We start from the raw sequence: 14,061 nt of genomic DNA on the forward strand, positions 1-14,061 counted from the left end.
CTTTGGTAGACTTGATATCATTCTTGAAAACTTTACATTGATTGCATGTCACCAGAAGTCTTTTTGAATATTTAACTGCCAAAATATAAGTTTTCCCACTCTTGAACCGTGTGGTTTGTGCTTTTCAACAAAAAGCTAACACTACACAAGAAGAAAAAGCTCTCTGGGGCACTATATAAATGCAAGTTGTTTAAATATCTTGGCTTGTACATTAAAAATACCTGCAATTACGTTTTGCCAACAAAATATAGTCAATTCACTTTATGGTATATTCTGTCAAGAGCTTTGAGGCGTTTCGATGTGACAAGGCGCTATACCAAATGCAAGGATTATTAATTATATGTGGGGAATGGGATGGATCTTTGGTAAGAATACTGAACTGTGTTTGGAAATAAGATAATGAAATGTGCAGTCAGACATGAATTCATCCTTTTTTCTTATGAGAATAACACATTCCTTTTCAGCTTTGCTTCTGTGTTTAATAAAAAGCTTCATATTGCACTATAACTCCAAAAAAATGATTTATAAATACTATCTTGTCATTTGACACAATTTATTGGTGGAAATGATGCATAGAAAATAATTTAAAGCTTACCATTCCCTTACTAACTCCCACATTTATCTTTATGTATTGCCTAAAGGATATGCTTTCAATTAACCAGTGAGTTTATCTAAAATTCCTGACTGCAGTACTCTTAAAGCTTTTCATTTTGGACCAAATATAATATAAAACCCTAGAAGTAGATTTCTGCCTTTTCCTCTATATAAACTCGGCTTTATGTAATGTAAATCATAGATTTTAAAAGGACACATTTTAAAAAGAAGCTAACATTTGTTATAACTGACCTAGTTGTTAGTCGATTGGCGGATCGCTTTTGGGACTAATCCTCAAAAAAATTATTGGTTGCTCAATCCGCAATTAGCCTGTGTTTTACCCACAAGACACAGTCAATCCACTTTATAGTATACTCTATGAACGCTTTGAGACGTCTCGATGACGTGATAAGGCTCTATATCACATGCAAGGATTATTAATACTTATAGACATATTGAAACAAAACAAAATTAGCAAAAACAGCAATTAAGAAAATGGAGTCCGAGGCCTTGCAGCCTTTCAATAACTCACAAAAGGTCAACATAAATGAAATAGCTGATCAACAAGTCATTACTTTCTGGAAATGAGAGTTAAGGGCAAGCAATGTTCCCATTATAGGGCCTCACATCGATATCGCTGACCTCTATAGACTAATTTACATCTGGACACCATTGGTCCAGAATTTTAAACAAATATAAAAATGGGTCTCTGTGGTTTGTGATATTTTCATTGCTCTTCCATCCGGCAGAGTTGTATTGGAGTTCAGATTTCTTGATCTGTTCAGAGTTCCAATACTTTATGCATTACATTAAGTCTTATCTCTTTGCACTTTCATTTCTGGACTTCCATGTATGTGTCACACACAGAAGTGTGTTAATCAAAACTTTGATTTTGAAGATTTAGACTTGACTCTGAGAAAAACTGTGGAGTGCTGTAGCTCAGCGGTTAGAGCACTCGCCTCACAAGCGAGAGGACCCGGGTTCGATTCCCGGGCGGGGCTAAACCTTGGGCAAGTTTCCTTACTCCACACTCCTCTGTTTACCAGCAGTCAGTAGGAACCCAATTGTTAGTCGATTGGCGGATCGCTTTTCCAGGGGCAATAATTCCTTTAAAAAAAAAAAATTGGTTACTCAATCCATGACTGTGGGACGCTGCTGTCCGCAATTGGCTTCCGCATTTGGCCCACAAAATATACAGTCAATTCACTTTACATCGTATTCCGTGAAGTGCTTTGAGACGTCTCGAAGACGTGATGAGGCGCCGTATCAAATGCAAGGATTATTATTTATTATGAAATTAGTATTTCAAATTGCAAATACCAATGTAAATACATCACCTGGTGGTGGGAAGATCAGATCAGTCTGCATCAGCAAAAATAGCTTCCCAAATATTTGCTGCATCTATGCTGATCCAATCAGACATATCTAGGATTACTGGTATCTCAAAGGCTCCTGAAAGCTTAGTGCTGGAAGCTGAAAGTTTATACCTGATGGTAACCCTCTCGTGCTGTAACCTCTCCAACATAATCTCCACACAAAAACGCTACTGATTGGGATTCCTTGCGAGGACGTTTTTAGCTATTCAGCATTGATTGTGGCTAAAGAATACTGTGCACTTTCACAGATGCTGTATTAAACTAATCGATGCTAAATTAAATAAGAGCTGGAATTAGCTCTGGAGTAGTCCATCAAGATGACCAGATTGATTGATGGTGGTTGGGGGCTGTATGATTTTAAATTCCTTACTCAATCTCAAAGTGCTCGGAGTCTCAGAAAGCTGGTGACCTTATGCACCCAGGGCCTTGGGACGTCCTCCCAACGTGAAAGGCGCTATACAAATGTAATTTGTTGCTGTTGATGCTCTTGAGGAGGTTGAAGAAATAATCTTTAGATCTTCTGGTATCTTTAGAGTCATATTCACCTTTGTCATTTAACTAATTAAGATCATTAAATGTCAGAGAGAGGGGGAAAGCATCCATTATGAGGCAGTAAAATCTCTGCCTCATTGCTTGCCTTGGAATTAGAAGAAAGTGGTGAGTTCAACTACTACATTGAATTCTCTACTTAGAAACTAAATTCTCTTTTAGATCCCCTAGTCATTAAGTTATGTTTGTGTTCCCTGGTTACCGACTGCTCAACCAGTGGAAACAGCTCTGTATTTTGGTTAGTTTATTCCCTATGATTAGTAAAACACCCAGCTTAGATTCATCTACAAATGTAAGACAACTCCATCACTGTTCCCAAATACTTTATATACAGTATTCGATAAACAAAACAATCCTAGCACTGACCACTTAAGTACTAGCTCGCTCTCCAACTCCAAACTAACTATATTATTCAAAAAAAAGGAATAATAACATTTCATCCTGTCATTTTTTTTTTACAGATGATTTTCCAGAAAGCAGATTGCCATCTGAAATGCAATAGTTGTTCAGATATTTTCTACTTTCCGAAAAAAAAGTACATTCAAAACACGGAGATAAAAATCTAATGTTGGAATTAATTCACCACAAAAAGTGGCATTCTCATTGGTAAATCACAACGTAGTAAAATTGTGCTCTCATTCAATAAAATGCAGCATTTTCCAGCTGTGCGCAGAACCGTTTGCTTAGGTTTGCCTTGAAGAAATAGTTTCTCTGACCTTTCAATCTGTTTCTTCTACTTCAACAAATCATTTCTATTATTGAAGTTGGCGTATTGAATTTTAGCTGCTCGTTCCCCAATGTCTTTGAGGTATTTGGGTCACATATTACTCCAGCCCCACACTCTAGCATGTCCTGTGTGGAGGGCACTGTGGGTGAGACAGACATAAAAAGCCAATAATTACAATATTCCAACAACCAACTCACCCATATTGACTCATCTCTGGTGTCCGCTCTCAACAACCCCATTCTGTGTCATACCCACCTCACGTTGTTGTTGTAACGTTAAGTACTTTATAGAGATAAAGTGCAAACTAAACCCTTTTTTATGAGGCAGTCAGTCATTTACCTGAATTTTATGAATTCCCAAAAAATAAATCAAAACTTTTCTTTGGAGCAAGTCAAAGGCTCCCTGAACCACAATAACATTTGCTTTTAACCTTTGACTACGTTTCATCCACAAAGTACGCAGTTATGTGTATACACTTTACAGTATATTCTGTGAAGCGCTTTGAGATGTCTCGAAGACGTAATAAGGCACTGTATCAAATGCAAGGATTATTATTATTATTTGGCAGAGGCTCCATTTATCTCTCAACTGCCCATATTTTTTTTCAAACAATGGCTGATGGACGGTTTAAGAAAGGCTATATAAAGATTTTAAAGTTCAATGGTTACAAGATGGACTAAAAGATGGTAAAATGTTTCATCAGTACAGACCTGTGAAGTCGGGTGCAGGAATCATTGGCAAAATGGAACAGTTTGTAAAAGTTGGACTATAACAACAGTTAACACAGCTGTAACACATTTGTTAGAATTAGGAACAATAAGGGACACACAATGGTAAATTAGCAACTGCGATTAAACCCTAGTTAATGTTGAACAAGTAGATAAAGAGGCTATTTACGGATTTGCCCGTTTACCGAGCAGAGGCAAATACCTGGGTTTGATTGCTGGTAGAGCGAAACATTGGGCGAGTTTTTACTCCACACGCACGGCTCTGTTTACACAGCAGTAAGTAGAAAGCCCGTTATTAGTCGATTGGCGGATATGCTTTTCCAGGGGTAATAATCCCTTCAAAAAGAAATAAAAATAATAATTTGGTCACTCAATCCACGACTGTTTGTGGGACGCTGCTGTGCACAATTGGCTGCTGCGTTTCGCCCACAAAATATACAGTCAATTCACTTTACAGTCTATTCTGGGAAGCGCTTTGAGACGTCTCGAAGATGTGATACGGCGCTGTATCAAATGTGAGGATTATTATTATAATAATGTGTTTGCAATAAGTTACATTGGGTTCTGCTCTATTTAGCTTATTTCACAACTTTCTCTCTCTGGGCACATACATGACTCTCATTACATTTAAAACTTTCTGTTCAATTTTTACATGCACAGTGTCTATAATTTATTTATTATAATTTAAAATGGCATTACTGTAATATTAAGTGCACAGTTAAATTTGGATAACCACAAAATCCAATTTATATATAACCGCAAACTATAAAATGGTGTTTTTATTGCAAAATAAAAAGCCATCGAACCAAAATAAAAAATAATGACTTTATAAGAACCTCATTGATCACCAGACATTGATTTTGACGCCCAAGTTTAACAATATACATTATTTTGCAATCAAAACCATTTACGACATATTTTCAAAAATGTTGAACATGAAATAGAACATTCAGTAAATATTTCCACTTTTTTTGAAGAACAGTCAAAAGTCAGACTATACGTGAAATCTATTTTACATTTGCAAAGGTGCATACTGATTCCATTGCCTCCCACAAACCCACCATTTTAAAGCAACTTTTGATCCGATTTGGTTATGTCCATTTGTGGATGTGTATTTTTATTAATTACAGGAGCGTCACTTGGGGGAAGCGAACTTTCACACACAGGAAATTACAATTCAGTCGTGACTCATTTGAATATTGCAAAAGATTTACTGAATTGGTTAGTCCATTGGCATTTAATGGAATGCACTCAAACCTTTTTGACCAAACCAGGGTAAGATTGACATAAGATGTCTTAATAATATAGTAATAGTAAACAGTAGACTGTTCTGAATCATAGGTTGGAGTACTTGTGGGGCATTTTATATCAATATAATTCCTTCCCTCAGTCCCTTCGCCTCGCTCCCTCCCTTGTTTTTGAGGCCAGTCTCAAATCTCTTCTCTTCGATTGTGCCTTTGGCCACCCCCCTACCCCTCACCCCGCCTGCTCAGGTCTAAATCCCTGACTGTCCAGCGCCTTGGGACGTCCTCCCGACGTGAAAGGCGCCGTGTAAATGTAATCGGGTATTGTATTGGCATCTCCCACAATATATGTTGCCGTGCTCTGCTGAATAGTGCTCCATTAGCACATCACTCACTCCATTGCAATGTCCTTGTTCTGTGAAGAGAGTGGATGATTTATCATCGGTATAAATCCACACACACATCCACACACTGTGGTATTGTTACAACATGAGTTCCCGCCTTCGAATGGCGGAGCAGTGGGGAATCAGAAGGTGATTTGACCCAATCGACACTTCCCTTTTGACGTATTAACATTTTACCCACAAAATATACAGTCAATTCACTTTGAGACGTTTCGAAGATGTGATAAGGCGCTGTATCAAATGCCAGGATTATTATTAGATCCTGTAACCTGTTCTTTTCACCTAGCACCTTTCTGTCTAATCATTCTCATGCTTGGACAGCGTTTAGAAGCCCAAGACTTCCATGTGGTATATGGCCTTATCACATCGGAAGGATGTCTCAAAGCGCTTCCCAGGAATTACTGTGAAATGGAGTCACTGTGTATCTGTAGACAAACATAGCCATTCCAACATTAATGGCACCTTTTATGTCTATTATGGGTGTATGTGGATGTGGGGAATTACTTTCCCTTACAAGTGCCACAGCAGCACATTGCTAATGTGTTTTCCTGCAGGGTTTTTAACTGTTGTGAATTTGGCATTCAGCCATTGAAATCCACAATCCACAGCTGGATTCATGGACCTTTTGTTTTTATTGTACTGCTGATTTGACTCATTAGCTACTTTAGAGACATCAGCTACTCATTACTAGATATACATCATCATCATCATGGGCTGCTGTGTTCCTTGATGCTCACAAACAGCAGTTAGGAATATGCCAGCCTCTAATGGGATTTGGTGGGGAAAATTGTTTAAACAGCATTTACTCCTGTTTTACCTAATTAATGTTGGGCCTGAGATTGTTAATTCAGCATCTGGGTTCTTCCCTCAACCTCAAGCAAACCAATTCACATCTGTTCTTCTCTTGTTTGTGTAACATTTATTTTCTCTGGCTCATCTGAAATATTTCAGGAGAATCGAGTTTAAAAATCCGAGAGAGAAAGAGAGAGAGAATGCACATTCCCCTTGACCAAGTAACACAATTATATAATCAATCAATCAATCAAGTTTTCGGCACTAATTCATTAATACATTCTCCACCAACATTTGGCAAATTAAGTCCAAACAAACCAAACTTCTTACATGTTTTATGCAAAATATACGGTGCAACAAACGAGAGCAATTCAGATCAAGAACAAAATCAATCCTGTTTCATGATAGTCATTAATTACAGTTCATGTGTTAGGTTCAAGCTATTAAATAAGTATTTAAACCTCTGACAGTGTCCACCACAGTGGACGGCTAAAATACTCCACCTCTCTACTGTAAAAATGTCCTTTGATTGTCCATAATGACATTGATATAGACGGCAGATCAGAAACGGAACGGCAACTGGGGTGTCTGTAAACCAATAGAGAAATCCTTTCAGTGATTTCAGCATCGAAGATGTTTTTTGCTCGACATCTCATTCCAAATCCTGTGCATTTCCTCTGGTGGGATCTGGTGCACTGTAATTATTCTCCGGTACCTACACAGGCTGTAGGTTATCTTCCAGTGATTGAACCCACTGTTCTGAAAGGGATGGATGCCCAACTTATGCAGGCAAAGTCCGACATACACATCCTCGAGATGAAGCAGCCTGGTGTGAAGAGACACTTTGTAAATAGCTTCAGCCACGTCTGCCGAAAATACGTAACCTGTTCCCGAACAGAACGGAGGGTAATTACTGTCTGGGTATAAATCTCTGGGCATGTACCACTTACTGCGCATGTCTCGTATAGGTCCTCCATTGATCACGTAGCCAGTAAAGTACCTTCTCCGTGGCTTGGTATTGGGCTTGAGCAACTTATTGATCAGATTCTCCATATTCACAAATATATCACTGTCGGTTTTCATCACGTACTTGGCTTTCGAGCAAAATGTGGCTATCCACTTCATGCCCATTAAAGTTTTCAAAGTCAGATTGTGGTAGGAGTCCACAAAGTCCTCAACAATGATATCATGGAAGATCTGACTCTCTTGTTCGACCATCTCATTCAGGACATTGTCTACGTTCTTGCCCAGCAAAAACAACGTGACCATCTGTATCCCTTTGAAATTGTTCTCATCTCCCCAGGTTTCCCTGATGGCCTGACGCGCATCAAAGTCCTTGTGTGTAGTGCTGATCAGGATCACCAAGAAAGGGCTGGCGTCCTCACATTTACGGGGCTCGTTGATGAGATAATTGAAACTATGTGGGTTCATTGGCCGGGTTCGAATGTTACTGAAGCTGAAATTGGAATCTTTTCTCACGAAGGTGATCTGTGAGAACGAGTGCTGTCCCACGTAAGTGGACGAGGGTCTGGTGGCACTCAAGTACCAGAGGACACTAGCCCAACACACCACTGTCAAGATATATAAACAGGAGGCTTTTGAAGGCATTTTGACATACCTTCCCGGGTTACACTTACACCATTTTAAGTGAATTCCCCGCCATTGGTTTTCCCTTTTACTCACAAATGCAAATATTGGTGCGGAAACCGAAGGGTTAAATCTGAGGTGCTCACGGCATCACACAGAATGAATGGGCTCATCCTAAAAACTCCAATGTCTCAGTTCAGACCGGATCTTGCCTCTCCCTCTCTCTCTCCCAGTCACATCGCTGCTTCCGACATTTTGTGCCTCTTGTGGTTTTTCTATCTGCAAAAAGATTTAGAAAAACGTGTTAGAATTCCCGTTTCGTCAAACTAACTGACTGCGGCACATTGTCACTGCCATCAACACGTTTGTGAACAATATGCAACGACCGCAGCTCGGAGTTGCAAGGCTGGCGGTGGAGCCCTGTAGCTCAGTGGCTGGAGTACTCGCCTCGCAAGCGAGAGGACCTGGGTTTGATTCCCGGCCGGGCATAATGTTGGGCAAGTTTCCTTACTCTACACGCCGATGTTTACATAGCAGTAAGTAGGAAACCGGGTGTTAGACCATTGACAGATCGCTGTCGTAGATGATAATCAGTGCCAGAACTTTTCAATCCTGCAATATTATTGCAAATGATAATCTGTTAATTATTCTAAGCAAAATAACACAATGGATAAATATTGTATGAATGTAAAACTCCTGGAGAATACAGATTAGAAACCTAAATAGTCACAATTTCCTACATAATTCTAATCAATTTTCTGGTTTGATCGGACAGTAGGACAATAAGACATTGTTAATGAGTAAATGTCTTATTGTCATTCACTTAAGAGTTTGATTAATATTTGTTAAGGTTACCTAGTTTTGCGTCTCTATAAAGAATCGAAGTACCAGAATGTTGCCTTTGATATCCATCTCTCCTGAAGATATTTACCCTCAGACTGTCAAAGCTAGGTCGGACTGTGTGACAGGAATAAATTGAAGTTGTGTTTCTATCACAGAATCAGAACCATCTGTTCAAACCCAGAACCTTCACACTTACGTGTTGTGTTATATGTCATTCACATCAGCCGGAGTAGGTGAGTGTTGAACTGCTCTTATTAGCACCTTATATTTCCTGTCTGTTCTTAACTTTGCACTTTTTTTCCCCAACAAATGTTAAAAATGTGCCTGTGATTTCCCTACAAATTAACTTGACAGCAATAACCTGCAAAGTGATTTCACACTTTTCAATGCTGCAGACCGTACAACAAACACCGGGATTATTAAAAACGCACGGTTAAACATCAAAGCTACCACAGACCAGATAATCGCCAGATGGTGAATGATCAAATTCACCTGAAATCTTTATGCTTTCACTGCTGGCAGCTTGAAGGAATTCCACGCTCCCCCACGCACATCCAGGTCTTAACTTTCACTTCCTACACTGTGGGTTACATCCAAGCCTAACACTACAGAGACTGAGATATCACATAGCTTTATAATAATAATAATCCTTGTATTTGATATAGTGCCTCATCACGTCTTCGAGACATCTCAAAGTGCCATTTAACCAAGTGACTATAATGTATTCCTGTCCTGTTTTCAGGCCACACAAAGACTGCTTCATTATGAAGCAACGTAGAACTAGTTTAACTGCTGTCATCCACATGCCGACAAAACTGGTTTGTATGAAATGGTTTAACTGTGATCGTCTCTTCTCTCTCTAAGGAGTTGGACAGCGTGTGTGTTGAAGTCTGCTGTCATTAGTGTCCACATCGCTGGGTTTATTCTAGAACTACGACGGGCAGGGCTTTACACCGCAGGCTCCCACTGTAATGAGTGCAACATTTTCGTAGCTGCAATCAAAAATAAACACACTACCTGCGCTAACACAAAGTCGGTGTCTTACGAAATACTGACGTTCGCAGCTGGTTGCTAAGATACTCGTGTTGAGTCTGTCACTTGTGCTGTGAAGCTGAACAGGATCAGAGCAAATTGTGCTTCACTTTCTGATGAGGTTGACAGCAGCCTCCTTGGCTACATCTACGAGGCAGCTTTGATGAGTTCAAAGGCAGTTATCAGCACTAGATTGCTGCCTTGACTCCCTTTGACTAATTTGGGTTGTTTACCATTTTTCAGGCAGGATTTGGTGTGATTTGTGAACAGAACCATCTGTACAGTTCCTTTACAGTGAATAGATCAAGATTTCTAAATGAATGTTGTCTATTTTTTGTCATTATTGCAGTACCCACTGCTAATATCACCAATTGTTTTTCTGTTTTTAAATAGCATTTGGGATTTTATTATTTTTATTGTAGGACAAATGATGCACAAAAGAATACCTTCTGTGCAGGAATATGTTCTAGAATAAATCCTAGTGGAGGATAAATTACTGACTAAAGGTAATAATAATCTTTAAATTTGCTATAAGAGCCTTTCACGTCAGGAGAACAGCAAAGTGCTTTAAAGGATAGACTGTAAAGTGCAGTGAATGTGTTTTGTGACAGTTAATTTGCACATAGATATGTCCCTCAAACAGCCATGAAGTAAAGGAACAATTTTATAAAGATTGTTTTTAAAATTCCCCTAAGCTCATTTAATAAAAACTGACTGTATAAGCGCGGCAGCTAATTGGACACAAAATACACAGTCAATTCATTTTATAGTACATTCTGTGAAGTGCCTTGAGACGTCTCGAAGACGTGATTAAGGCGCTGTATCAAATAGAAGAATTATTATTATTATCGGGGGCAGGAGTCTTACGGGAACATTTCTCAGCTTGATTTTTAAACTTTCCTAACTCAAGAGCAATGGAGGTAAGACATAGCGTCCGTACAGCTTCCTTGGCTCAAATCAACTAACTCTATAGCAAGCAGAGACATTTACATATAAGCCTAGTTTAATAATGGGAAGAGTCTTTACTCGCTGAAGCACCAAGGGATCTCATTATGAGGTTTTATGCACAGATCTACATTACAGGATAAAGATTCATGGCCAGTGAACATTAAGGGAGCCAAAGTTAGAAACGCAACAATTTCAGAGAAATCATTGTGGCCTCTGGTTTAAAGGAACTATAAATGAAATATTTTACACATAAACCTAGTAACCTTTTCCATGAAGTGTGAGAGGTAAATTCTTTCACCGAAGAGTAAAGCAGGAAACAAAACTGTAAACGTAGTAATTTACCGTTGTTTACTTCTATGAAGGGCAGCAGAGAGCTCACAGGGCAGTAGATAATGAGTTTAAAAAANCTGTTTATGAAAGAGCTAGATACGTGATACAAGTGACAACAGCCTTAAGATCATAAGTGAAGGCAAATCGTGCATAGAAATAAAATGGGTTGTTCTGAACAGGAATATAGTGCTATAGAAATGAGTGGGAGAAAATACATAGATAGAACTTGTTTATATAATTTGCTCTTAATAAGGATGCCCATTTAAACTGGACCTCGTTGTCAGTTAGGTAGCAATCATCTTCTAAAGAAATTCTAGCAAAACCCAAAGCTGAATCTTTGATGATCGTCATCTTTTAACTTCTCAGCGTTTTTACCTGATTGATGGTATGACTAAGACAGCACTAATAATCTAACACAAGTCTAAAGGAAGAAATGATGGTTTTTGACATGGTAATATGCAATTTATATTGGCAAAAAAGGTTTGTTTGAAAATATACTATTTCATGTTACTCCACTTTTCATGCTGCTCATTACTTTTGATCCCCAAAATAATCTGGTTCACATTTACTTATAGTATCTGACTGTGATAAAGTTATCAAGGCAATTTTTTTGATTTATATAATCTATCATCTGTGAATTATTTAGTTCTGATTTGAAGATCTATTCCTCCGACTGCAAGGGCTCATCAACTGCGACCATTATTTCTGTCAAAGGAAAGCGATTGTCTGACCTTTCAGAGGGACGTGGAACATCAGAAAAATAAATTGCGTATCATCCTGTAATGCCTGAAATATGGAAAATGACATTCTGTAGCGAGACATACAATTAATGCGGCCACAGCTTCAGAAACTATCTTAACCTTTACCTCATCTGCCCACAAAATTGTCAATCGTGTCTCTGTGTGTATACAAAACTGTAAGAAAATACAGCTAAACCGAGAAACAAACGGTAAAATCCTACCGATGCTGGAAATCTGAAATAAAAACAGAAATGTCTGGGAACACTCAGCAGGTCAGGTCAGGTAGCATTTATGGAGGGAGGAAAGTGAGTTAACGTTTCAGTTTGATGACATTTTGTCAGAACTCAGAACTTTCTGCCGAAAGGCCATCGAACTGAAACGTTAACTCACTTTCCTCTCTCCGTAGATGCTGCCTGACCTGCTGAGTGTTCCCGGACATTTCCGTTTTTATTTTTTAGGTCAATACTGATCAGATGACTGGCAAATCTGGTTGGGAATAGTTACTGAGCCTGACAGGATAAACAGTGAATTAACAGTGCCATAACCTGGGTAAACTTTCTCCATCTTAGTTTGTTCCAAGTACTCTGCTTATTACAGTAACTGCTCTGAACCTTTTCCCTTGATATCATTTGCACCCACCTTTATCAAACACACCTAAACACACACACAGAAAGGCATAAATGATTGAAAGCTAATTGTGTTTCGATGTCATGTTAAGCCTTTAAGATGATTACATCCTGAGCTGTTTAATTGAGTGCAGATGCACAGCAGCTATGAAGATAATGAAATAAAATGAGTATGTATGCATTATGTATTTCTTACCTTATTTTTATCCTCGGAATTCTCCCAGAAGGGATTTCTGTCTATACACCACATCCTTCATTCTGGAAACAGCTCAACTGATAAAGGATTGTGTCGGTGGGACTAAGGCGTACGAGATGAAGTGAGAGTGAATCCCTGGACATCAGCTTCTGACTGTCTGAAGGAACAAGAAGTTTATTATTAATTGGGCTGTTTTCTAGGTCAATAACATTTGAGATCCGCACATTCTTAGAAATCCTTGATGGAGAAGGGCAAATGTGATTCCAATCTTTAAAAAGCTCAGAAACATGACCGTTGGAATTACAAGACTTACAGCTCAACATTGTGGGTTGGAAAAATATTGCAGTCTATTATAAACCAACAATACCAGAGCATCCAGCAAGAGTAAAGGCAATAAATTCTAGGCACCATGGATTATGAAGCAGGGCATGCCGAACACATCAATAACGTTGTCTGAGAAGATAGCAGATTGTTGCATGAAGGTAACACAATGGATATTAAACATTGATACGTTTTTTAATCCATCACAGAAGCTGTAGTTAAAGATCTAAAATGAAGTGCTGCTGTCTTCTGGAAGCACTGCCAGGTAAAGTTCAGCGCATTAAACACAGCTTTCACCAATTACTTGTCCCATTGACCTTCAATAACATCATCATAGCCCTCACCAGATCAGTTCAGATGCAGAAGGCTCCTCCGCTCATATGATCTCGTCCTTCCAGAACACCCACTGGACACATCACAGCACCAAGCTCATTTTAAACAAGTCAATCATCTTGGTCTCAAAACACCCTTCCCGCTAACCTGTTCTGGTCACTGATATCCCTCTGGGTGTCTGAGAAAGATTTCTGTCCAACTATTATCTTTTGCAATTCCAAATCTATGTCCTCTTGTGCTACCCACGCATTTTTGATGCATCCTAAAGTATTGTTCTGGGTTTACTTAACATTTATTGATAAGGCCCCCTTTTAAGAATGAAGTGCCCTGGCAATTCTTATGTCTCTATGCTCTTGTGTTCTTATATTTTTATTTCAATCATAAAAAAAGACTTATTGCTGAATTTGGAATTCTGTACTGAACTTTGCAAGATTCATGTTCATCAAAATGTCGCCTCTCTCCCTCCCTCACCTCCTTCAAGACCCGTCTCAAAATCTTCCTTTTCGACCGTGCATTCTGCCACCCTCCTACCCCTACCTCCACCCTCCCCGCCCTCCACCCCTCCTGATCCCAACCCCCAGCTCGGGTCCAAATCCCTGACTGTCCAGCGCCTTGGGACATCCTCCTAACGTGAAAGGCTCCGTGTAAATGTCATTTGTTGTTGTTGGGCTACATCAGCTTTTGAAGATAA

General features: G+C 39.1%; 1 protein-coding gene across 3 annotated transcripts in view; it reads right to left on the minus strand.

The window, feature by feature from the left end:
* Nucleotides 1-5,832: 5,832 nt before the first annotated feature.
* Nucleotides 5,833-14,061, minus strand: part of b3galt1b (UDP-Gal:betaGlcNAc beta 1,3-galactosyltransferase, polypeptide 1b) — a 31,483-nt gene continuing 23,254 nt past the window's right edge. The window contains exons 2-4 of one of the 3 annotated variants that reach the window (XM_042336559.1): nt 12,717-12,873; nt 11,886-11,940; nt 5,833-8,280 (exon numbers count right to left, since the gene is read on the minus strand). In XM_042336559.1, coding sequence (XP_042192493.1) covers nt 7,036-8,022 — 987 coding nt within the window. In that variant the 5' untranslated portion in view covers nt 8,023-8,280; nt 11,886-11,940; nt 12,717-12,873 and the 3' untranslated portion in view covers nt 5,833-7,035. Of the gene's footprint in view, nt 8,281-9,336; nt 9,398-11,885; nt 11,941-12,716; nt 12,874-14,061 lie in introns of those variants that run through there. The other 2 variants (XM_042336558.1, XM_007889866.2) reach the window with 2 other exon arrangements.

This window comes from Callorhinchus milii, unplaced genomic scaffold (genome assembly GCF_018977255.1).
Source record: "Callorhinchus milii isolate IMCB2004 unplaced genomic scaffold, IMCB_Cmil_1.0 Scaffold6, whole genome shotgun sequence".
Classification (NCBI taxonomy): Eukaryota; Metazoa; Chordata; class Chondrichthyes; order Chimaeriformes; family Callorhinchidae; genus Callorhinchus; species Callorhinchus milii.